Source organism: Prunus persica, chromosome G5, assembly GCF_000346465.2.
Source record: "Prunus persica cultivar Lovell chromosome G5, Prunus_persica_NCBIv2, whole genome shotgun sequence".
Classification (NCBI taxonomy): domain Eukaryota; kingdom Viridiplantae; phylum Streptophyta; class Magnoliopsida; order Rosales; family Rosaceae; genus Prunus; species Prunus persica.
In genome coordinates this window covers 7,703,186-7,727,007 of record NC_034013.1, presented here as the reverse complement: position 1 = coordinate 7,727,007, position 23,822 = coordinate 7,703,186, and the positions used below count along the sequence as shown (strand labels likewise).

The following is a 23,822-nucleotide window of genomic DNA, read 5'->3' as shown; positions in this document are numbered from 1 at the left end:
ATCACCCATTAAGAGTAAGAATATTTTTGTAATTTTCATGAATTAATCTGAAAAATATGAATAATTAATTGCTAGGAAGGGGAATCAAGGGAGTTTTCATTTTAAGGCACTATATAGTTTACTAATTTGGAAGATAGGAATACAATTTCACCTAATTAGCATAAGGCCAAAGATCAAAAAGTAGTATTAATTTTACAATAATGTAATTAAAAAACATCAAAATTACACACAATGCCACTCCTTTAAAAGCAAGCACACTATGCCACATGTTCACCTCCGGCAATCTCCCTTCCGGTCAGCTACCACCGCCGCCGTCGCCGGCCAACCACCACCACCTACCGTTGGACAACCTCCTTTCGGCTAGCTACCGCCGTCGCCGGTCAACCACCACCACCGGCCGCCGGCCAACCTCTGTCCGGCCAACCACCACCTCCGCCGCCGGTCAACCACCACCACCTGCCGTCAGCCAACCTCCTTCCGGCCAACCACCACTTCCGCCGCCGGTCAACCCCCTTCCGGCCTGCTGCCACCACCGCCGACGAGCCGCCGCCACCTACCGCCACCGCCCATCATTGGCCAACCACCGCCACCCATCTCCGACCAACCGGGGACTAACTCCATTGCCCTTTATTCACTCTGAAAAAATAGAAGAATTTGTGTCATTACAGGGACTCAAACCTTGACCCTCAAATGAGGAAGCCTCACTCACAAACCACTACACCAAACTCGTTTTTGTGATATTTATTCAATTACACAATATTTATATAAACAATCATCGATTAAAAAATAAAAATAAAAATAAAATTATTTCAACACAGATTCATGCAAAAACTGTATAAAAAAAAGTAAAACAAAAAAAAAAACCAAAACTACAAACAAAACACACAAACAAAACCATCAAAAGGCCTCGTAGAAGAAGAATTACACAATAAAATTGTTGTGGCAAACAAACCAAAGAAAGAAAAGGCCAACACAAAACAAAAGAAGAAAACAAACAAAGGGAAAGCAAAAAAAGAAGTTGGAGAAGAAGAAGAGGAAGATGAGGTTGTTGATTACAACAATGATGTGGTCAACCTAATCTGAGAAAAAAATTTGTTATATATCTCTACTATCATATAATATTATAACAAGATGCAACAAACGGAAATGGAACAGGAAATTGCATTGAAGTGTCTGATCAAAAACTACAACAAACGGAAACTGCAACAAACTGAAACTGCAACGCATTTTATGGCAACATTTGCTCAAATTTGCAAAGAAACCAACAAGCAAATCCATGATCAAAGTACTAAAACTAAGTTCAAAACACATTTAAGTCGATGAGTAGTTCTAGCATTCCCATAGACTTGGAAAAATTATTCTAAAATTGAAATATGGAACAGAAAACTGCATTGCAGTTTCTGATAAAAAAATGCAACAAACAGAAACTTCAGTGCAGTTTATGAAAAAAAATATGCCCAAAAGTGAAAAGAAACCAAAAGGCAAAGCCATGATCAAAGTACTAAAACTAAGTTCAAAACACATATAAGAAAACGGAAACCCTAAACCCTAATAGCACTGCAGTTTCTTATCAAAAATTGCAACAAACGGAAATTGCAGTGCATTTTATGACAAAACATCTGCTCATATTTGCATAGAAACCAAGAGGCAAAGCCATGATTAAAGTACTAAAACTAAGTTCAAAGCACATTTAAGTCGATGAACAGTTGTAATATTCCCATAGACTTGCAAAAATTATTCTAAAATAGAAATATGGAATAGAAACTGCAACACTTATTCACACAAAAACTGCAAATAAAAACAGAAACTGCAACAAAAATACAATGTAGATATCAATTATGTTAAAAAAAAAAACCTAAAACAAAAACAAAAACAAAAACAGCAACAAAAACAATTGTAATTAAATGGAAACTGCAATGCAGTTTCCAGTTTCCAAAAGACCAATTTTGAGTTCCCTTGCTATTGGATAGTTCTACTCTTCTCTTGCCCACCCAATTCCTCATCTGGCTAGCCTCTACTCTTCAAATTGGTGAGGTTGAAGGCCGAGGAAAGAACAAAAATTAAATTGTAATTAAATGAAAACTGCAACTTTTGAGTTCCCTTGCTCTTGGGTAGTTCTACTCTTTTCTTGCCCATCCCATTCCTTATCTGGGTAGCCTCTACTCTTCAAATTGGTGAGGTTGAAGGCCAAAGAAAGAGCAAAAATCCAATTGTAATTAAATGAAAACTGCAATGCATTTTCCAAAACTGCAATGCAGTTTCTAGGTTCCAAAAGTCTAATTTTGAGTTCCCATGCTCTTGGGTAGTTCTACTCTTCTCTTGCCCACCCAATTCCTCATATGTGTAGCCTCTACTCTTAAAATTGATGAGGTTGAAGGCCAAGGAAAGAACAAAAATCAAATTGTAATTAAATGAAAACTGCAATGCAGTTTGTGCAAAACTACAATGCAAACCTGTACAATGTAGTTTTGCAATACCATTTCAAAATCAAAAAGTTCAAACCCATGCACCAAAAAGTTTTGCAATACCATTGACAATAGATATCAACGACTAAAATAATAAGGATGCAAGGTGGAGATTTAAACAATAGATCAAAATATTGATGTGAAGTCTGATATGAAATTAATATCACAAGAATTGAGCAACTAACAAAAAAACATTACACGAAAACTGGAAAATCGACTCCCTACAAACAACTTCATTTCAATATTACCTATAATCTTGCAATACCATCAGACCTATTATCTTGCTGTAGTTGAACTCATTAATCCGTGATTTCTCGATGTTCTTCCACATATCGAACAACTGTTTAGAGTTCCCAGAGTAACAATTTCAATAAGAAACATAGACAACTACTTCTCATGATGCTCATTTTAGATGCTTAGGAAAATAAAAAAGAAACAACGAAAGAAAAGAACAATAAAAAAAATAAAAAGATAAAACATATGAATACACAGTGAACTTTTTCCTAAATCCTCAGTTCTATGAAAAAAAATCAATTTAGTTGAGCTTAACTAGGCAAACATTTTCACCATTTCTAGAACACTACAGAACAGAAATCATAGCAACCATTTTTTTTCTTGCATTACTTTTCTGGCTTTCTTGGCAACCAAATATACCACAAGTTCCCAGCTTATTAAAGAAATTCACACCATATGACCAAAAATAAATTCTCTATAAAAAAAAATATGATAAAAAATAAACTAAAATTAAAAAATTCCATTGGTAACCCCTCAAAATTCAAAACCCAGAACCCAATATCCAAATTGCAAATCCTAGACTTATTGGAATTAATAAAGCAAGAAATAACGAGAGAGGGAAAAAAACAGAAAAGCACTTGAAGAATTTCATTGAACCAGAAAGTATGTTTAAGGAATCTGATGGCAGCCCAAAGTTGGTCTTTGGTCCAATCACCGTCTTCTCCAAGCAATTGTAGAGGGCAAAAGCCATTGATGAGCTTCTGAAGTAAGGCTTTGAGTCTCTGGTGCTCATGGAAGGTCTCAACAAGGAGGGTGGTGTGCTTTGTGGAACTGCTGTCTGGGGCTACATCTGGTTGTAATGGTGATGGAAGGCATTGGGCAAAGTGAAAAGAGGAAGTGAAAGGTTCGGCTTTGCAGGAGAGTTTTGTGGTTAGGGTTTTGGGAAAGAAGAAGAAGGGTACTATGATTGATGATTGATTTTTCAGCGAAAGAAGAAGAAGAGTTTTGTGCTTTGCAGCGAAAGGTTCGTCGTAGTTTAAAGAGTCATTTATTTTGTAGGTTTTAAAGACAGGGCCAGGTTTTTTTAAGAAAAAGGGTAGCATTGTCTTTTAAACTTTTAGTTTTAAGCTGGCCCAATGAATTTGGGCTTCCTCTTTGGTCTAATCCAAAGTAACAATTTTTTTCTAGGTATTAAAACCCAAACAAAAATACCTAATATCTCAAATACTAATTAGTAAAGTTACTTATGTTTAATACCTAATTTTTCTTTTAATTTTCGATGTTTAATACTTGTACCCGTGCAATGACAACATCACTTGTTTAGTCAGGAAACAGAAAATACGATCATGTGCCTGTTATTCAGGAAGATTTTAGCTGGTTACAGTATGTTATGTCTGGCTTAGTTGGGATTTTGTTGCCTGCATACTGTTCGATGGAATGCTTGAATGGGCATATTTTTCTGACTGGCCACATATACCTAATTCCGCAATCGTTTTTGGTACCGGATGTAGGTGTTTTTTAATGGATTTTGTACCCAAAACATTATTTGAATGGGTACAAGAATATGGGCACTTCTTTTGCTGGGTTTATGTACCCAAAAAGCAAGTTATTGGTACAAATTCACAATGGAAGTACGTGTCAATTTGATCACCTTGGCAGAGGCTTTTCAAGAGTAATTAAATGATAAAATATTAAAAGCCACAAAATTTTACCATGTCTATTGTTTACAATTTGTTTGTAGTGTGATTGATTTCATTCCTGCATTGCAGCATCTTCAGCCTGTTGGTACAAGGTTGAACACTGAGCCGGAGCTTGCTGTTCCAATACTACAGCAGCAATAAATTTCCTAGAAAGCTCCTCCATATTATCAATTGTAAGGCAACCACCACCCCATCCAGATTCAGAATGCTTCTTTCCAATCAGTTGATTTGCATATACCACCAACAACCAATGTTTCACTATCCCCACCAGCATCTTCTCACTGCTTGGATGCAGGTAACGAGACAATATATCCCTCTCCCTTCTCAAGCATTCCTTTGCCTTCATCATGTAACTCGTATAACTGTCCTCCAAAATCCATCTTGATGCAATACGAGAATAGTAATCACGAGTATCAGTTAGCATGTATCCTTCGAAGTCCTTTTCTTACTCATCCATTCGTCCTGCCCCAATTTCAACAAATATATCTATCACATTTTTCAATAGTGCTCTGTCAATTTCTCTCCTCCTTCGCGTTCTTTATTAATAAGACGAAATGCAGCTACTCTCACGTCAGCATTTACCTCCCGGTAAACCAAATCACGGTAGCATTTAATTGCAACTTCATTTAGCCCCAGAAGTGATCGCAGAGTGAGGAAGTAGCGATCAAGATATGAAAAGGCTCGGGACATCCACCGAAGCATAACCTTATGATCTGCCCAACTTTTAACAAACTCCTGCAACAGAAACTCGTCATGCTTCGGTTTCAAAGAGGGCAACACCGTTGAAGTAATGTGTTCCTCAAATGTTTTCTGATATTTGTCATAAAACTGCTGAGCATAATCATGGGGAGGTTTTTGAACGCACATGTTATAGATAGTGGTGTAAATATCAACATACACTGGGGCATTGACTTGATTCTCTGGTAACCCTTCTGCAATTATCCTCTTTAGATTCATAATCCCCTCCTGGATAGAGTTCCATCCTTGATCCCACTCAATAATTCTGCGTTTCATTGTTGCGAACAGAGATCTTCGATATCCTCCAACTCGGATCGGAATGGTTTTCACTACCTTGCAGAACAAGTCTCGGAAGTCCGGGTGTGAAAGATCAGTGAAGAATATCACTATATGGTAGAAAAAGATTAGCAGTTTTCACAATATAGTAAAAGACTTGGTAGAATTTTGGGTTTATGAAGATCACGTTTATTGATTTTCAGAACAATATATGAGACCATGTATATATATATAGAGCGGGTGTAGGGTTTTGGGAAACTCCATATAGGATTTTACTTTACTTGGCTCACACTCAAAAGTGTATAGGATTAGGGTTAGGATTTTATCTTTTTTTTTTTTTTTTTTTTGTTCAGAGGATCAGGATTTTTCTTTTAGCTAAACCAGTCATCTCTTCAAATAATATTTTTTCCCAATTCTAAATTCCAATTTTATCCATAAAACAAAATTAGAAATAAAAACCTGAAAAGCAGAAAATGGAACGTCCCTCAATAATGTTGGGCTTTTTTCATTCAAATATTCTGTGCGCTCCGTTTGGCTACTGTGTAAACTGTAAGAAAACAAACAGTTGTCTTTAATGATGTAAAAAATGTGTTGTGACAGGTTTTGGATAGAGATTATCTGGTTTCGTTGGCGTACTTTAGTAAGTCGCTGATTTTTTTAATGTTTAATTTTGTGTTATTTTGAGCTTCTGGAAATTGTATTGATACTTGTATATGACATGATGTTGTACATTTTATAAATACTTCCTCCATTTTTAAATACTTGTAAACGTATTTACTGTTCTTGTGATGTTTATACTTATACACAAAAGTCATAAAAAAAAACACAAATGAATTGATTCATGGTATCTGAATTAATTTTTATTATTAATTCTGTTAAAGAAGTTGAGAAAGTAGCCATAAATGGGAAATGCGTGTGAAGGTCTACTAGCCACGCTTAAGCTTGAAGCACGGTGGTGGCTTGCTTTCCCTATTTCATGCTCTTCAAATCTTCTTTGTCGGTTCTCATGGACCTTCCTCTACTGGTAGAGACGACAGATCGAGTGGCCGCGACGGCTGCTTAGTTCTTGAGTGTGATTTTAGGGTTTGTGTGTGTCTTAGAGTTTTTTGTTGTGTCGGGCCTAAATTATGTGTATTATGGTTAGGCTTTTATTTTGTTTGGATGTGCTTTTGTTTTATGGAGATTCATTATTATACCCAATATATGGGCCCAAATTATAAAAATACCTTATATGAAATGGATTTTAGAAACACATCCAAATTCCATTTACAACATAACAAAGAGGCTTTTAACTTCTTATAAATTACAAAACTGCCATATATTTCTTAAAACAAGCCCAACCCCAAAAGCTCATACAAAAACCTAAAACACTCAATAGGACATCAAAGTAATTTAATAATGAAAATTAAATAAAATAGAGCCAGCTGTTATTTTTTGGATTTTTTTTTGGGTTTGTTTATAGAAATTAAATGGTGTAGGATTTTGTAGGGGTTTTTTTTTTTTTTTTTGGCAGCTACAAATGGGCTAGGCCGTCGTAAGAAGTAAACTGAAGAAAATATCCCCTGTGTCTGAGTTCAAAGATCAGACCCCAAAATGCTTCAAAAGGATGGCAAAACCATAGGAAACACCTTAGTTACCTTCACCAACCGAAAATAATGGCTGCTTACATATTATTTTTTAATGCTTACAGATAAATTTTCTAGCTTGGCATGAGAGGCTTGTGGCATGAGAACAAAGTTGTCATGAGTTTAGCACTGAAGAGAAAATTAAGTGTTGGTTGAGAATGAGGGAAAGAGAGAAAAGGGTGGCTTGAGTGCCTTTTCTGGCAGCTTGACAGAGACTCTGTCAAGTGTTAGAACAGCTTGCCAAGAGGGAAAACTAAGGGAAAAGGATGGGCTGAGCATGAAATTGCTGGGTTTTGGGAGTAAGAGAGGAAGCTTGCTCTTTGGTTGTGGATGATGTTTGTTAGGTAGAAGAGGCCCTATTTATAGCCGATGGAAGCCATTTTTTCCAAGAAACCCTAATGGCTTCCATCCCATTTTGCCAAGTCTTTCCCTTCCTTTCTCCTCTCCTCCTTGACTTTTCCCATCTTGGTGAAATTTCCTCAATCTATTTGCACAAAATCAGGGATTTTTGGGAGCTCAAGGCCCTTTCCCGCAGCTAGTAGGAGACTCCCATTCTCAGCTATTTCCCTTTTTCTTTCTTTCCTCCTTCCATGGCTAGATCTGATCAAGGAAAGCAAATGGATATACATGCTGGTTCGAAGGGTGCTTCTCCTCCTGACAGCTTGCGCACTAATATCCCTTGGTTCTTCGGATGTTTTGTGCTTGGAACTTGTTTCTTCCCATGTGGTAGAGCAGCTCTGCATATGTGGACATCTTGCTCCCCTCGTGGCTTCTGTTTTTTCAGCAAGGGGCTGAGGCTTTTGTAGGTCTTTATCTTAGTTACATGGGCCTTCTATAACAATGGGTTAGTTTATCAAATAAATAGGCCAACCTCACCAAGTGTTGGCCTATTTTGTTGAGGTGTTGGGCTAATTTTGGTTAAGCTAATGAGCTATTTTGGCTAAGGTAATGGACTATTTTCTCCTTTGTGCTCACCCATGTGTTTGGGCCTAAGAAATGGGCTTGAGTTCCGAGGCTCCCAAGCAACCCGGAACCTCCATTTCTTGACCCATCAATGGGCCTCATGACAACTTATTACCATCCATACCACAACCCACTCAAGCAAGCCCCGGGTATTTGTGTGACTTGGGCCCACTTAAGCTTGTAGCGTGGTTGGTTGTGAAATAATAATTTCCCGCTTGGCATGGCATGTCGCTTGACATGTTTTTTAGTTATGATGCTTGATAGGATAATTAACATGGGTTTATAGAGCCAGTGCTTATTTCGACTCTTATCATGACAGATTGAATATTTATTTGGCATGGTATGTGGATCATGACTCGTGCGAACATGAATGACAAACTTTTGCGTGTTCTAAATCGAGTCTTTTCTTAATAAGGCATTGCGTTGGGCCGAGAATTTATTTGGGCCAAACCCTGGATTTTTGGGCCTCAACAGGTTTATTTATATTTTTTGTGCTAAGATTGGGATTTGTTTGGGTTTTTTATTTATTTATAGAAATTAAATAGTGTGAGGCTTATTTATATTTTTTGGGTTTGTTTATAGAAATTAACTTGTTATGCTAATGGAATCTCCATTCCTCCGACCCAAAAAAGAGGGATTTTACTTAACTTGGCCCCACAGACAATGGCAATTGATCTTCATTCTTTGGGAGAGAGATGAAGATGAACAGACCCAATCTATCTTCATTAAAGTAACATAGAGAAACAAAATATCAAAGAAAGAGAAAACAATATGAAGGACAAACCCAATCCAAGCCAAACACTTGGATTATCTGATGCAATTATCGCATGTATATTCATTGTAAATCTCTTCCCCTTTTCCTGATAGAGTTATACTTCTATCCAGCCTCTTTGTACTGATCACAACTTGTAAGTTGTAATCTGTTCAAGGGATTTCTAAAACAACCAGTGCACAATTTACTGTAGATCCCAGAGTGGTTCACAATTGTTAATAGTGTGATTGATTTCATTCCTGCATTGCGGCATCTTCAGCCTGTTGAACCAAGGTCGAACCTTGAGCAGGAACTTCTTGTTCCAATATAACATTAGCAATAAATTTCCTAGAAAGCTCCTCCACATTATCAACTGTAAGCCAAGCACTACATCCAGATTCAGAATGCTTCTTTTCAATCAGTTGAGTTACATTTACCACCACCAACCAATGTTTCACATTCTCTACCAGCTTCTTCTCACTGCTTGGATGCAGGTAATGAGAAACTCTATCCCTCTCCCTTCTCAAGCATTCCTCTGCCTTCAACATGTAATTCGTATATGTGTCCTCCCAAATCCATATTGATGCTTTATGAGAATAGTAATCACGAGTGTCAATTAGCATGTATCCTTCAAAGTCATTTTCATAAGCATCCATATGTCCCATTCCAATTTCAACAAATATATCTATCACATTCTTCAACAGTGCTCTATCAATTTGTTCTCCTTCACGTTCTTTACCAATAAGAACAAGTACAGAAAATCTCACATTAGCATTTACCTTCTGATAAACCATATTACGGAAGCAGTTAAGTCCAACTTCATTCAGCCCAGGATGTGATGCGTGATTTTGAGCGATGTAGTAGTCATCAAGAAAACTAAAGAATCGTGACAGCCACCTAATCATAATCTTATGATTTTCCCAACATTTGACAAACTCCTGCAGCATACACTCACCATGTTTCTCTATTACAGAGGGCAACACTGTTGAAGTAATGTATTCCTCAAATGTCTCCCGATATTTGTCATAAAGCTGCCGAGAATAATTATGGGGATGTTTTTGGATACACATGTTATAGATAGTTGTGTAAAGCCTCATATATTCTTCTGAGTTGAACTGCGGTTCTGATAATCCTTGTACAATCCTCTTTAGCTTCGTGATCCCCTTCTGTATATAGTCCCATCCTTGATCCCACTCGATAAATTGGTAACCCATTGTCGTGGATGCAAAATTTTAACAGCCTCCAACTACAAAGAAAACACATACAGATAATATCAAGTGAGATACCTTTACAATATAATTATATTAAACCCAGTGACAAAATTCTACAATTTGAAATTTCTATCAGATTCTTCTCCTTGATACAATGTTTTTATTGTTTGTGAAAAGAAAATAAACCAAAGAGAAAATAGGTTTAATGGTAAATAAATATGACATTTATGGCCATCAAATAGACATATAAGAACAATAAATAGTATTTTCATAGGGCATACCATACTTCATCCCTATAGATTAGAGCATTTTAACTCTGGTAAGCCTACTGAGGAGGCTACAATAAATGCTCGGCATGAGAAGGCACCTCCCAATAACTACATATTGATAATAAATACATCTAGGGCTTTAACATAAATCCTGATCATTAAAGGATTCAACTGAAGTATATGCACATTAGACCATAACAGTCACAACACTAGCTAACATGTTAAACTAGTCAACCTTCGATTCAATAGCGTTCCATTCCTGTTTTTCTGTAATTTTCTCGATGATGCGAGGGAGATTTATTAAAATACATAAAGAAAGAACACCTAGTGTAAGCTCTAAAGAGAACCTGTAGAAATGGAAAAGAATGACATTCATGCTGTGTGGGAAAAAAAAAAAAACTAATAAAAGTCTTTGGTCTTCTAAGAAAAACCTCTATTCTCTTCTTCGGATTCAACCAAAATGTTTTCAGAAAATTAAACATTCAAACCTGGCAAAACAACCAGGAAAACGAAATTCAGCCAAACCATAAAATATATGTATATTCAAGCAAACTCCCAGCCAAAAGAATTAAACAAAACCCAGCAACGTCTCCGATCAACCAACCTGAAAAAGCATTAAATTCCACCCAGCCCCAAAAATTTAAACCCAACCCAACAACTCCTCTTTTTCCTTTCTTCTGAATAAAAAAAAAACACTGAATTCCACCCAACTTCTTCTTTGTAGCAATCAACCAAGTAATGAACCCAAGCTGCAACTTTAATCAAACCCAGCTGCAATTTTACTCAAACTCATTCTCTCAGCCAAACCCAGTAAGAATTTTACTCAAACTCATTCCCTCAGCCAAACCCAATATGAAATTTATGATTTTTTTTTTCTTTCGAATCTTGTATTGATGCCTTCAAGAAAAAGAATATTTATGTCTCAGACTTAAACAACTTGAGCTAATATTCCTCTTGTTTCCAACTTTCTACATTTTGAAAGATGAATGAATACATGTGTACCTTGAAGCAACTGGATTCAGTTCAATTCAAGTTGGAAAATTTCTACTATTTGTTTCTATGTTAAAACCCACTCGTGTATATTCATCTCAATTCATCAAAATATTGGAAGGGAAAAACAACCGACAAGAAACAAGGCGTACAAGAACAAGGAAGATGGATTTTACCTTTAACTTGTGCCCTGCTGAAACCTTGAGAGTATATACTGAAAAGGGTAGGAACGGTTTTCACCACATTGCAGAAGAAGAAGGAAGCAGGGGAAGGCAGAGCCCCTTAAGCAGGGGAATTTTGAGAAAGATGTGAGAAGCAGATCGCCATACGCCTAGGGTTTTGCCGTAAAAAGGTAAGTAGCTTTGGACTTTAACCTTCTTGTGGTGTAGCATATTTTAACATGGTTAAAATTTTACAATAAAATCTTATTCAAAAGCTACAATAAAAGTGCGAGATATATTTTAATCATAAAAAAAAAAAACTTTGCACTCCCAATTTCTCATCCTAACGTCCCAAGAGATTAGTTTGAATTATTTCTCTCTCATTGTTAAAAATAAAAAAATAAAAAAATGTATACACTTTTGTTTTACATAAGTGATATTAGGACATTAGATGCAGAGATAAATGCTCTTAAACACTTGAGTTACAACTCCTATGCAAAATTTCTCACACTTCAGTCCATATGATTTTTTTTCTAGATTTTTTTAAGACATTTTTTATTTATTTTGTTGGCTTGGTTTGATTTACGATATCTTGGTTTATTCTTCACCTTTCTAGACTTCTGCTACGGATCTTGTCAACTCCATAAACAATTTTGACACTTTTACATTGAGATCCCTTAACCAGCGAATCTTGAATCCACCACTACATACACTATATAATATTAAAATATATTCTCATGCGTTAGCTCACACAACAAATCACAAAGTCAAACTAATGGGCTAAAGCATTTATCTCCTAACTCAATATCATTACAACAAATTCGTTTTATTTAAAAAATATATAATATAATGGGATATGCTCCTTATTATATATTAAAAAGAAAATATTTACAAATATATGACTCAAACTGGCTTTCAACAGTCAAATGAACAAAAAATCCTCTAGAATTTCTAAAAGAGCTGCACACAATTTAACTGCAAAATCTAAAATAAAGTCAGTTGAACCCAGTTCTTAATTTCTATGTTGCTCATGCTCCTTATGACATGGTAAGCCTTTTAGATGCTGCATTGTGGCTATTGAATTTTGACACTAATTTATAAAACTGACAATAAGCACAAAAACTTTCTCATGCCTTCTGTTTACAATTTATTTTTTGTGATCCATTTTAAGCAGGAAAATCTTGTTTAAATACATTAGCAACAGGTTTCTTATATATAAAAAGATCCTCCACATTAATGTCTCTAGGAAAACCACTACATCCAGAATCAGAATGCTCCTTTTCAAGCAGTTGAGTTGCATAAACCACCACCAACTCATGCTGCACTTTCTCCACCAGCTTCTTCTCACTGCTTGAATGCAAGTAATGAGAAGCTCTATCCCTCTCCCTTCTCAGGCATTCATCGGCCTTTGATATGTAATCTGTATAAGGATTTTCAAGAATCCAACTTGATGCTTTGCTCGAATAGTATTCGCCGGTATCTATTAGCATATGTGCTTCAAAGTCCTCTTCATAAGCTTCCATTTGTCCCTTTCCAATTTCAACAAATATGTCTAGGGGTGGGCACGGTTCGGTTTGGACCGGTTTTTGCCTCAAATTAGAACCGATCCAATACTATTCATCCGGTTTGGTTCGGTTCGGTTTTAATAAAAAAAATTTCAAAAACTGTCCGGTTCGGTTTGAACCGGTTTCGGTCCGGTTCCGGTTCGGTTCGGTTTTGAACCGGATTATAAAAATTATTTTTTTAAATTACTTTTTAATACAATTCTCAACTGAAATATTATTTTTTTACTTGAAAATTAACAAATTATTCAATTTCATATAAAAAATAAATATTAAAGTGAGAAAATAGAGATATTTTGACATTGAACTTGGATAAATATTATGTTTTTTTTAGTGAAATTAAAAATATAGCATTAAATATAAATATATATATTGAAATTATATATTTTTTTAGTTTCACCGGTTCGGTTCGGCCCGGTTCGGTTTTTGAAGACATGGAACCGGATCCGGAACCGGTCCAAACCGGTCCGGTTCGGTTTTTGACCGGTTTTTGACTTTTTGGTCAACTCGGTTTTTTTCCGGTTTGGTTCGGTGCGGTTTGGTTTGGATTTCCGGTTCGCCGGTTTGAGTGCCCACCCCTAAATATGTCTATCACATTCTTCAATAGTGCTCTGTCAATTTGCTCCCCCTCACGTTCCTTATTAATAAGACCAATTATAGCAACTCTCACATTGGCATTTACCTCCCGATAAACCAGATCCTGGAAGCAGTTAAATCCAACCTCATTTAGCCCGGGAACAGATCTCTCCGCGATGTAGAAGCGATCAAGATAATGAAAGAAGCGCAACAGCCATCTAACCATAACTTTTTGTTTTGCCCAACTTTTGACAAACTCCTGCAACAAAAACTCATCCTGCTTCTCTTTTAGAGAGGGCAACAAAGTTGACGTAATGTATTCCTCAAATGTCTCTTGATATTTTTTGTAAAGCTGCTGAGAATACTCATAAGGGGGGTCTTGAATACACATGGTATAGATAGTTGTGTAAAGCATCATATATTCTTCTGAGCTGAACTTTGGTTCTGGTAATCCTTCTACAATCCTCTTTAGCCTCGCGATCCCCTTCTGCATAGACTCCCATCCCTGATCCCACTCGATAACTTGGCGTTTCGTGGTTGTGGATGATAAAGTTTGATATCCTTCAACTATAAGGAAAACACTTCAGGAAAAAATAGATAAAAATGGAAAGAAAAGAAAAACCAAGATTGAGTAATTTACCTTTAGCATGTGCCATAATTAAACATTCGGTTTGTTGTTCTCTTTTAGGATGCAATGAACTCTGGCCTTGTTTTGCCTCACAATCTTCATGGCCAAGTAAGCTCCAAGTTAATCCGAGACTGAAACTATTGTCACTGAGATAAGGGCTATACATAAAAGGAATAGGAATGGTTTTTACTACACTGCAAGAATCTGGGACAGCTAAAGAAGGGTCCACAGTGTAAACGTGATAGTCAGAGCCACTTAAGCAGGGGACTTCTGTCAAAGGAGGTGAACTCCTAACTGAACAATTGAGATATGAGTACTCTTTCACAGCATGGTAATACTGAAATGGAGTAAGGGAGAGATTGAGGTTAAGATAAACTTCATGGACACAATTCTTCGGGTCAATAAGATCGAGTTTTTTGATATCATAAGAGATGGATTTCACTACCAGATCACCATAGGATGGGAAGTGAATTATGGTTGTTCCGTTCTTGCAGTCAAGCTCATAACCAGTGTGACCGCAGTGTTGACGCTGATGCCCTCTTAATTGGAAAGGAAATCGAATATCGGGTGTCCCATCTGTGCAGTTTCCATGTGAGGCCTCTATGTCAAGAAAGACTGAAGTGAAGAAAAGGATGAAGAAGATAGAGGCAGACATAGCTGGTCAACTAGCAACAATGGGAGGGAAAGAAAGAGAGGTAATATAGAAAAATTAGAAAGAAATAAAAACTAGGACAAACAAGAAGACTCAGTCTCCAAGAGGGAATGAGTCAAAAAGGATATGAAGCTTCTTCTGTCCCACTCAGAAGCAATTCGATGGCTTATTGGTTGATTTTTCAGTTAGGGGACCAAGTGGCCAACCAATGATGAGAGTTAGTTGGGAGTTGGGACTAACCAATCAAAAGGCAAAGAAGAAGATATATAAAGAAGGCTTCAAATATATGCAGGCTTCATAACAGTTAAGGTAGCTCATGGAAAGGTAACATTTTCATAATTCCATATAATTTCTTTCAGTTGAAAATTTACTAAACTGCCTCTAATAGAAAACTGAACAAAAATGCCACTCTCTTTTCAAAATCCTAGAATTACTAAAAGAGCTAAAAAAAAAATTACAGCAAATCTGAAATCCAAAGAAACTACAACTCCTTTGTCTTGCTGTGTTAACTCCAGCACATCCTGGATAATACGAAGACTCCAACCCTTGAATCATACAAGATACTTAAAAATGTTGTGGTTTTCCTTGTCCCTCTCCAAGTAATCTCGGTCAATAAGATTTTCAATACGCTGCTTGAGTGTTTTTATGTCAGGCTTGAATATATGTCCCAACTTTTCAACACACTCCACAAACAATTGTTGAAGATCCAAAACTTTCTGCTTCTTCATAATCCGGGTAATTGCAGCATCGATAGCATATCGCCTGTCCTTCTCGACTTCTTTGATCACCTCCTTCGTTTCATACAAGGGTAGGTGAGGAATCTTGATTCTTTTCATTCTGCCTGTGAACTTAGAGTTGAACTCAAAGCTGTCATTTGGTGATATATTCTTTGTATTAGGCTCCTTCAGGAGGATCTTGTACTTTCCATATGACAATGAATAAAGAGTCTGAACCAAGTCATCATGGTCAAGATTTAGCTGAGTGAATATTTCGGAATAGCTCAATCTATCTGCATCACTGAAAAGCAATAACAGAGCAGCCTGACAGCTTGACACAACTAGTTCAATGGTTTTTGACTCAAAGTTGCTATTAATGTAGCAAGTTCCCAATGAGTTAATCCAATTAAGTTTTCTACATTTCGTTTTTGTTTCGTAGAATCCCTCAAAAGCTTCAACGCAGGTCTTCATCTCTGCAGGAAGGTTAAGATTAAATGGTTTATAACTTGGCCACAAACCAGTTGTGAGAACAGTGACGGTGAAATCCAATCCAGGATTTACATTTGGATTACTGTGAAGATATTCCAAGAAGCTGGTCTTATTGTCCTGAGTCCATGTCATATCTTCGACCATTTTATCAATCCTAGAGGTCAAGAACGTTCCACCCAATTTCTGTTTCAAATTTGTTACGAAACTTTTTTCACGTTCCAAGTTGGAACTCCGATCAAACAGAAGTCGAGGAATAAGTCTTTTCTTGTAGAATTCTATGAAAAGGTCCTTGGAGCTCATATAAGAAACCAGCTTAGCAACCTTCTCAAGTGTGTCTTCGGCGGCCTCATCGCTCAACTTCTCATTCCCATCGTTTTTAAGGAGAGTATCACAGAATGCAGCTAGTAATTCTGCACCTAAACTACCAGCAACAGGTCCATTCCAAAATAGATCAAAAGAGTCTCTCAGAGCCCTGTGAAAGATATAGTTTTTTATCAAGCAATCACTGAAAAAAGCCAGGTACTTAGTGTGAAGCTCGAGTAAATTTCTGACAAGGACATGCTCCTGCATGCCATAAGCTCCATTGAAATCCTGGTTACTTGATGCATCATCTTTAGCCTGTTGGACCAAAGCTTTAACTTCAAGACTAACTTTCTGTTTAAATGCATTAGCAAGAGGTTCAAACAACTCATGTTCCACTTTCTCCACCAGCTTCTTCTCACTGCTTGAATGCAAGTAATGAGAAACTATATTCCTCTCCCTTCTCAAGCATAATTCGGCCTTCACCATGTAATCCATATAACTTTCCTCCGCAATCCAACTCAATGCTTTACGCGAATAGTATTCACCGGAACTTTTTAGCAAGTGTGCTTCAATGTCCTCCTTGTAAGCATCCATTTTCTCTGTTCCAATTTCAACAATTATACCCATCACATTCTTCAACAGCCCTCTGTCAATTCGCTCTCCCTCGCGTTCTCGATCTATAAGACTGAATGCAGCAACTCTCGCTCTAAGATTTAACTCACGGAAGCAGTTAAGTCCAACTTCTTCTAGGTTAGTAAGTGATCTACTGGGGATGAAGTGGCGAGCAAGAAAAAAAAAGCAGTGCGACATCCGCCTAACCCGAACTTTATGTCTTTCCCAACTTTTGACAAACTCCTGCAGCATAAACTCTTCATGCTTCTCTGTGAGAGAGGGCAACCTTTTCAAAGTAATATGTTGCTCGATTGTCTCCTTATATTTGTCATATAGCTGTTGACAATAATCATGAGGAGGTGGTTGAGTGCACATGTTGTAGATAGTAGTGTAAAGCATCATAAAATCTTCTGCGTCGAATGGAGTCTCAGATAATCCCTCTATAACCCTGTTCAGCTTGTTCATCCTCCTCTGGATAAAGTTCCATCCTTCATCCCACTCAATAAATGAATGTCTCATTGTCATGAATGGAAACTTTATTCTCCTATCGAAAACACATGAGAAGTACGCATCAAGTTATATCAAACAGTGGCAAAAATCGACACATAAGAAGTATAAATGTTTTGTTTTGTTTTTTTTCATTATCTATTGTTAGGGACTGAATAAACTTGATAAAATAACAAATGTCTTGATAAAAATGCAACAACAAAACCTAGTCCCAAAACTCAGTATCTAGGACCTCCCAACTTATACTCTACCGTGGACTTAGTTCAACCAAAATTCATCCTAATTCCAAAAACTTAACCGACAAATGCTACGGACTCTTTGTAACATACATGACATCAAATTAACAATTTCACCCCGAGAAAAATTTCATTTGCAAGTTCCACATATAACTTAAAAGTGAAAACAAATTACCAAGCAAGTTTCCTGTTTTCAGTTTTGTACGAACGAAAACTAAAAATTGAAAACTAAATAAATAAGTAAAACTGAAAATTGAAATGGTTATTAAACGGGTCTCTAATTTTCCTAATAAGGTGACTCCAATAACTGCTCGGAATGAGGAGGCACATAACAATATTACACACACACACATATATATATATATATATATATACACACAGTCATACCTCTAGGGTTTTAACACAAATACATGAATTCTCTGTTAAAGGTAAACTTCAATAAAGTGTATCGAGGACGACATATCAATAACATATGGACAACTACAAAGTCGAATCATCGACAGTGCCAATATCGATCTCATATCTACAAAACATCCGCATTTAAATAAGTGCAGTTAATCATATGCTAGAGAAAATTTAATCACATGGTACAACTATTGTCAAAAGAAACAGGAATGGTTTTCCCTACCTAGCAAAAGAAGTCTCCTTGGAGCGGAGAAAGATCAGTCCAGTATTTAGAACAAAATTCGCAAAGGCTTTCGAAACTCACCGGAGACTTTGTGGATGCAATTCTGGGGTTAAGAATCTCAGGTTTCACATCCAATTCACCCACATATATATATATATATATATATCAAGCTCATACCCCAGTCTAACCTTCTTTCTATAGAATACGTTTATATGGTTTTAACAAAGTAAAACACTACCCTAAAATGATTTACCTAACTTGGCCCAACAGACACCATAAAAGCCTTTCTCCATGTCCTATTAGGGCTCGGGAAATTAAGCATAGCAAAATGGTTCGGAAAATCCTATCGTTTGGGGAAAAAAACCAAAAGTTAATTTTCTGATAAAGAAGAATTCTATTTACACCCAAGGCCATTCTCTGGACACCCAGCCACAAAGCTTTTGTTAGAGTTTTTCAACTTTACCCCAACAAGAAATTCTACCAGTATAGAGAAAACACGGCAGCATTTCAGGTGAACATTTGCTTTCAGCTTCGGAAGGTAAGGGGGTTTGATAATTGCCGGATTGAGATAAAGAACTCGGACCCGAAGATTGCGATCTTGAGGTTGGTATCGTATATTTTTGAATCTTCGATTTGTCTTGAGGATTTGCTCTTGATTTCACTAGGGGACATATCAGAGGGAAATTACAAATGAACACTTGCTTTCAATATTTTTACTCATAAAAATTGGCCAATTAAATAAGACAGCATACCAACTGATGGTAAAAAATTTCATCTTTTCTATATGGTTTTGCATGTATAGCTGATGCCTTGTATGATTCTTAATTGTACTGATTAGTTGATAGATAAATGATGCCTTTCATTGCTTAGTACCAACAGATGGCAAGACCCTCGAGGCCGATGATAAGAGCAGTGATTTTTTTAATTTTAATTTTAGTATTGTTCTGATGTGAAAAAATATAGTAGCTAATAGTACTATAGTACAGTTCCCTTTGATTTTCGAACTGGTCTCAGTTCCTTGAATTACACTAGGCAGCCCTGCTCCACTTCATGCCAAATTTTTAGGTCTAATTTGTGCACTTTGGTTTCCTACAGATTGTGAATGAATGGTAGATGCATGAGCCACAATATTCAAGTTAACATTGTGATCAAATTCTTATTGCTGCAGCAGGACCAGCATGTGAATGGACAGAAAGAAGCTGACATCAAATTCTTCTTGGAAGCACACTTTGGTATGATAAATATATGATATTTGTTCTGCATGATCTCTCTCTCTCTCTCTCTCTCTCTCTCTCTCTCTCTCTGGTGTAAACATTTGATTTATAAAATTTCCTTCATTTGTTTTTTGTTTTCTACAGGTAAAACCATGTTTTGCCTTGTAGGCCTGCTGGGATCATGCTAGACATCAAGAAATCATTGTACAAAAAATTATCCAAGTGGTTACAAGATAAATCTTCTATGGGATTGGTGCGTACAGCTTTTCATTTTCCTCACCTTGAAAGAGAACCCTTTTAGTGCTTTAACCTTGTCATTTTGGGAGCTCGTATCTGAATGGATATCCTCTAGTTTTCTTGATTTTGCAAGCCACTGAGTTCTAAACTTTTAAGTGGTCTTTGTAGTAAGTGCACCAAGTGATAGTAATGAATAGGATGCTGAATTGAGCTGTGAGTCTTACTCCTTAGCAAGCATGGTTTCAGCTGAATGTCTTTCAATTTTGTTCTGCCTCTAGTTTTCAATTCTGCTGATAAAAAAAGAAGGCATGATTTTCTTCAGGTTAGTTTAGTGATCTATAACTGGAGAATAGTGGTTCATGGGCACCTTTTTTGTGAATTTATGCGCAGACGGCAAGTTGTATTTTGGTAGCAGTACTGAGTTATGACTTGTGAGTCTTGTTGATATCTCTGCTTAGCTAGAAATCTCTGGTATAGTCTGAAAAGGGGTGATGACGAATCTAATGGCATTTCACTGATTTTATTTTTATTTTTTTATTTAGCCTTGATAGAAGAAAAAATGAGTTTGAAGAGATTTTGATATCAAACAAAAATCTATATAGCATAATTTTCTTCTTTCTTTGTGTGCATGTGGTGAACATGAGAAATGATTAAGCACCATGCAGCCTACTTGTCTAGATTTTGTGTTTCTTTTTACCTGTTTAGTGAAGTTATACATTATATATAACTTTGCCAGTAAAGATGTGACATATCTCAATCATGTTTTCGAGATGAGTTGTGCAATAGTGTTGGTTGAAATTGAGATGTAATTTATTCGTTGAAATTTGAAAGTAGATTGTTTTCGGATGGTGAGCACTTTAAATTTTAATTTGCTGCAATTTTATCTTGACAATTTCTATTTCTCTCTCTCTTTTTCTTTTTATATTGCATGAAGGAAAGAAAAGCCGCATCCAACTCAATTACTTGTCAAGAACAAATTTGAGGTTAATAGTTACACAATGTGTTTTAGCTGCTTTGTGCAGGCACTGATGTGCAAGTCATACACTGGCATTGGAGACCATTTTGTGCATAATGTAATGAGTGTAGCCAAGGAGTTGTTTGAGCTGCCTTATGAAGTCAAAAGCAAAGCTTCTATTATGAAATTGAGTCCAAAACTTGGGGAACATCATAATATTGTGGGAGGAGTCATTTGGTGGGTTTTGAGTGAAATCAAATCTCTAGAACTATACACTACGCCAACCACTCAATTTCATAACGAACTTCGTATGAACCTGAAATGTCCAATTTCGTGGACCAATCGATATCGGATTGAGTTAAAAGCTAGGGAAACATCATAATATGGTGGGAGGAGTGATTTGGTGGGTTTTGAGTGAAATTCAATCGCTAGAACGATGCAGTACACCAACCACTCCATTTCATAACGAACTTCATACGAACCTGAATTGTCGAATTTCATGGACCAATCGATGTCGGAATGAGTCCAAAACTTGGGGAACATTATAATACGGTGGGAGGAGCTGTTGGTGAGTTTTGAGTCGAATTTGATGGCTAAAACTATGCAATACACCAACCACTCCATTTCATAACGAACTTCGTACGAACATGAATTGTCCAATTTCATGCACCAATCAATATCGGATTGAGTCCAAAACTTGGGGAGCATCATAATGTTGTGGGAGGAGTCGTTTGGTGAGTTTTGAGTGAAATTCAATTGCCAAAACTATGCAATACACCAACCACTCCATTTCAAAACGAACTTCGTACGAACCTGAATTGTCCGATTTCATGGACCAATCGATATCGAATAGAGTCCAAAACTTGGGGAACGTCATAATATAGTGCGAGGAGTCATTTGGTGGGGTTTGAGTGAAATCTAATCTTTAGAACCAGACAATACACCAACCATTCCATTTCTGAACGAATTTCGTATGAACATGAATTGTCCAGTTTCATGGACCAATCGATATCGAATTGAGTCCAAAACTTAGAGAACATCATAAAATAGAGGGAGTAGTCATTTGGTGGGGTTTGAGTGAAATCCAATCTCTAGAACTATACAATACACCAACCACTCCATTAGATAACCAACTTCGTACTGTTGTGTTCCTTCCAAGTGCCAATATATGGTTAGTATAGTGGTACAAGTAAGGGTGTCGAACCACAGGGACCGATTGGACCTCTATAAATTACTAGTTTTGGAAGAACCCTGACTAAAAATGAAAGTGACAATTTGAAAGTAGTTTTTGTGTTGTAAATGAAAAATAACTTAAAATGCAAGAGGAATGTAGTAGTGAATGATATATTGATGTAGAAAGAATAGGGAAGAGACTAGGGATTTTGAATTCATCATTGCAAAACTAATTCCATGTTTATAAAATTAAACCGTACTCAACTACCAACCTGTTTTCAGAGTTCGTTTTACATATATATGATCAGCCATATGATGTGTGGTTTTGATCAAATTCTCCTAATCTGCAACCTAGTTGGGATGTTCAACTTTGGTTCCAAGTTAAGAGTCATTAGCATGCAAGAAAACTTAAAGAACCAAAAAAAATACACAGCATGATGTTTGCATAGCATTCTCTTCATTCATTCACATGTCTACCAAGATTAAGCATGATGTTTACTATACCCTTGTCTAGATAATCTGTAGGTGACTCTAATGGTGATCAAACATTAAAATTGACAAACAAATTGAACAATAGATTCACTGAATGAAACAAGAAACAGATTGATGAACTGAATACTTTAACTTAGAAACATGGATCAATGTTGCAAGGCTACATCGAAATCCCTAGCTATAAATTTCGTTACACATCATGTTCAAAGAGATTAAAACAAAAATAAACAACATGAGTGAAAATAAATTCATGAGAGGAAACCCTTGAACCAATTCTGATGTTGAACTTCTCCAAGAACCACCTCTTGCTCTAAGTCTTGATGGTGGAAATATATGGACGACTAGGGTTTTTAGTGTGCATGAGAGGAGAGAATAACCAAGACGTCAGTTCTAGGGTTATGAAATTCGTCCAAAATAAAAGTGGCTAAACGGCAAGTTTTTATGGGGTAAAAGAGGCTGCAAGATATTCCAAAGAGATCCTAACAAATCAGCCTTTATTTGGCACCCCCAAATCAGGCTAGAAATCCCCATTGCTTTCCCATTCTGCTCTTAGTCTTCAACCAAGCCAGGTTCGCCTTGGATTCTTTAGTTGGACTTCAAAACAGGTCACGAAACTTGTTTCCATGTTTGAATAAGGGTCAGCTCCAAAAATGGCATGTTTTCATTTCTTTTGCCTTCAACTTGATCCTAAAGTAGATGCAACTGCATACTAACACAAAATAGGGTAAAATGCAACAACTTTAACTCAAAAATATCACAAATATACTGGAAATTGATGGTATAAATGTATAAATATATGAGTTATCAAATACCCCCAAACCTGATTTTTGCTGGTCCTCGAGCAAAACTGAAACTAAAATCTAACTAGACCACTTTCGTTGGTTAAACGATTGCACTGAGCATGGGCAACAAGCCTTTAAACCCCTAGGTGTCCCTAGTAGAAGGAGTTGTGTCTCCTAAGGGTTTACAGTTATGACTCCCACAAACATCTGCATACTTGCAAGCAAATTGGTTAAAGCATACTTATAGCAAACTAAAAAGAACCAATGAAAGCTTAGTCATACATTCGAACCACTAGTCTGCCACTTCAAAGAATCATATCATAAGTATAGTGTAAAAATAATAATTACTCCATGTCCCATGACTTCAAAGACACCATACTCAAATGCCAAAGTTAGAAATCACCTCAACTCTAGTCCTCACAGATATCACTCAAATTTTCACTCAGATCCTAAGGTGTGGTCTCTCCTCAACCATATGTGAGTGAAGTTATGTAAAAGGGAATAAAAATCCTCACATATGAAATATGAAATAAAAGCACAATTTCTAGACAGATCTCATGAAAGGAATTAAACACTAAGAATATGGATAGCACACATACTTAGCAGCACCCATGAATACATCCCCAAAGATCAGCTAGGTCTTTCACAAGGTGTGTAATGTAAGCCTTAGGTCAGGG

General features: G+C 36.6%; 3 protein-coding genes and 1 long non-coding RNA gene across 4 annotated transcripts; 1 reads left to right on the top strand and 3 right to left on the bottom strand.

Moving 5' to 3' along the window:
* LOC18776975 (cullin-1) lies at nucleotides 8,619-12,069 on the bottom strand. Its single transcript, XM_007210139.2, has 2 exons — nucleotides 11,399-12,069; nucleotides 8,619-9,998 (listed from the first exon to the last, which is right to left on the bottom strand). The coding sequence occupies exon 2, from the start codon at nucleotides 9,964-9,966 to the stop codon at nucleotides 9,007-9,009; it is 960 nt and encodes a 319-aa protein (XP_007210201.2). The 5' UTR covers nucleotides 9,967-9,998; nucleotides 11,399-12,069; the 3' UTR covers nucleotides 8,619-9,006.
* On the bottom strand, nucleotides 12,550-14,804 carry LOC18776836 (cullin-1). The gene is made up of 3 exons (XM_020564725.1): nucleotides 14,162-14,804; nucleotides 13,541-14,088; nucleotides 12,550-12,912 (listed from the first exon to the last, which is right to left on the bottom strand). Exons 1-3 carry the CDS (start codon nucleotides 14,802-14,804, stop codon nucleotides 12,550-12,552), a joined length of 1,554 nt encoding a protein of 517 aa, XP_020420314.1.
* LOC18775841 (cullin-1) lies at nucleotides 15,353-17,440 on the bottom strand. The gene is made up of 2 exons (XM_020564724.1): nucleotides 16,566-17,440; nucleotides 15,353-16,478 (listed from the first exon to the last, which is right to left on the bottom strand). Exons 1-2 carry the CDS (start codon nucleotides 17,438-17,440, stop codon nucleotides 15,353-15,355), a joined length of 2,001 nt encoding a protein of 666 aa, XP_020420313.1.
* LOC109949280 lies at nucleotides 18,655-20,876 on the top strand. Its single transcript, XR_002271851.1, has 4 exons — nucleotides 18,655-18,895; nucleotides 19,461-19,524; nucleotides 19,675-19,759; nucleotides 20,766-20,876. It is a non-coding gene; the product is annotated as an uncharacterized LOC109949280 (long non-coding RNA).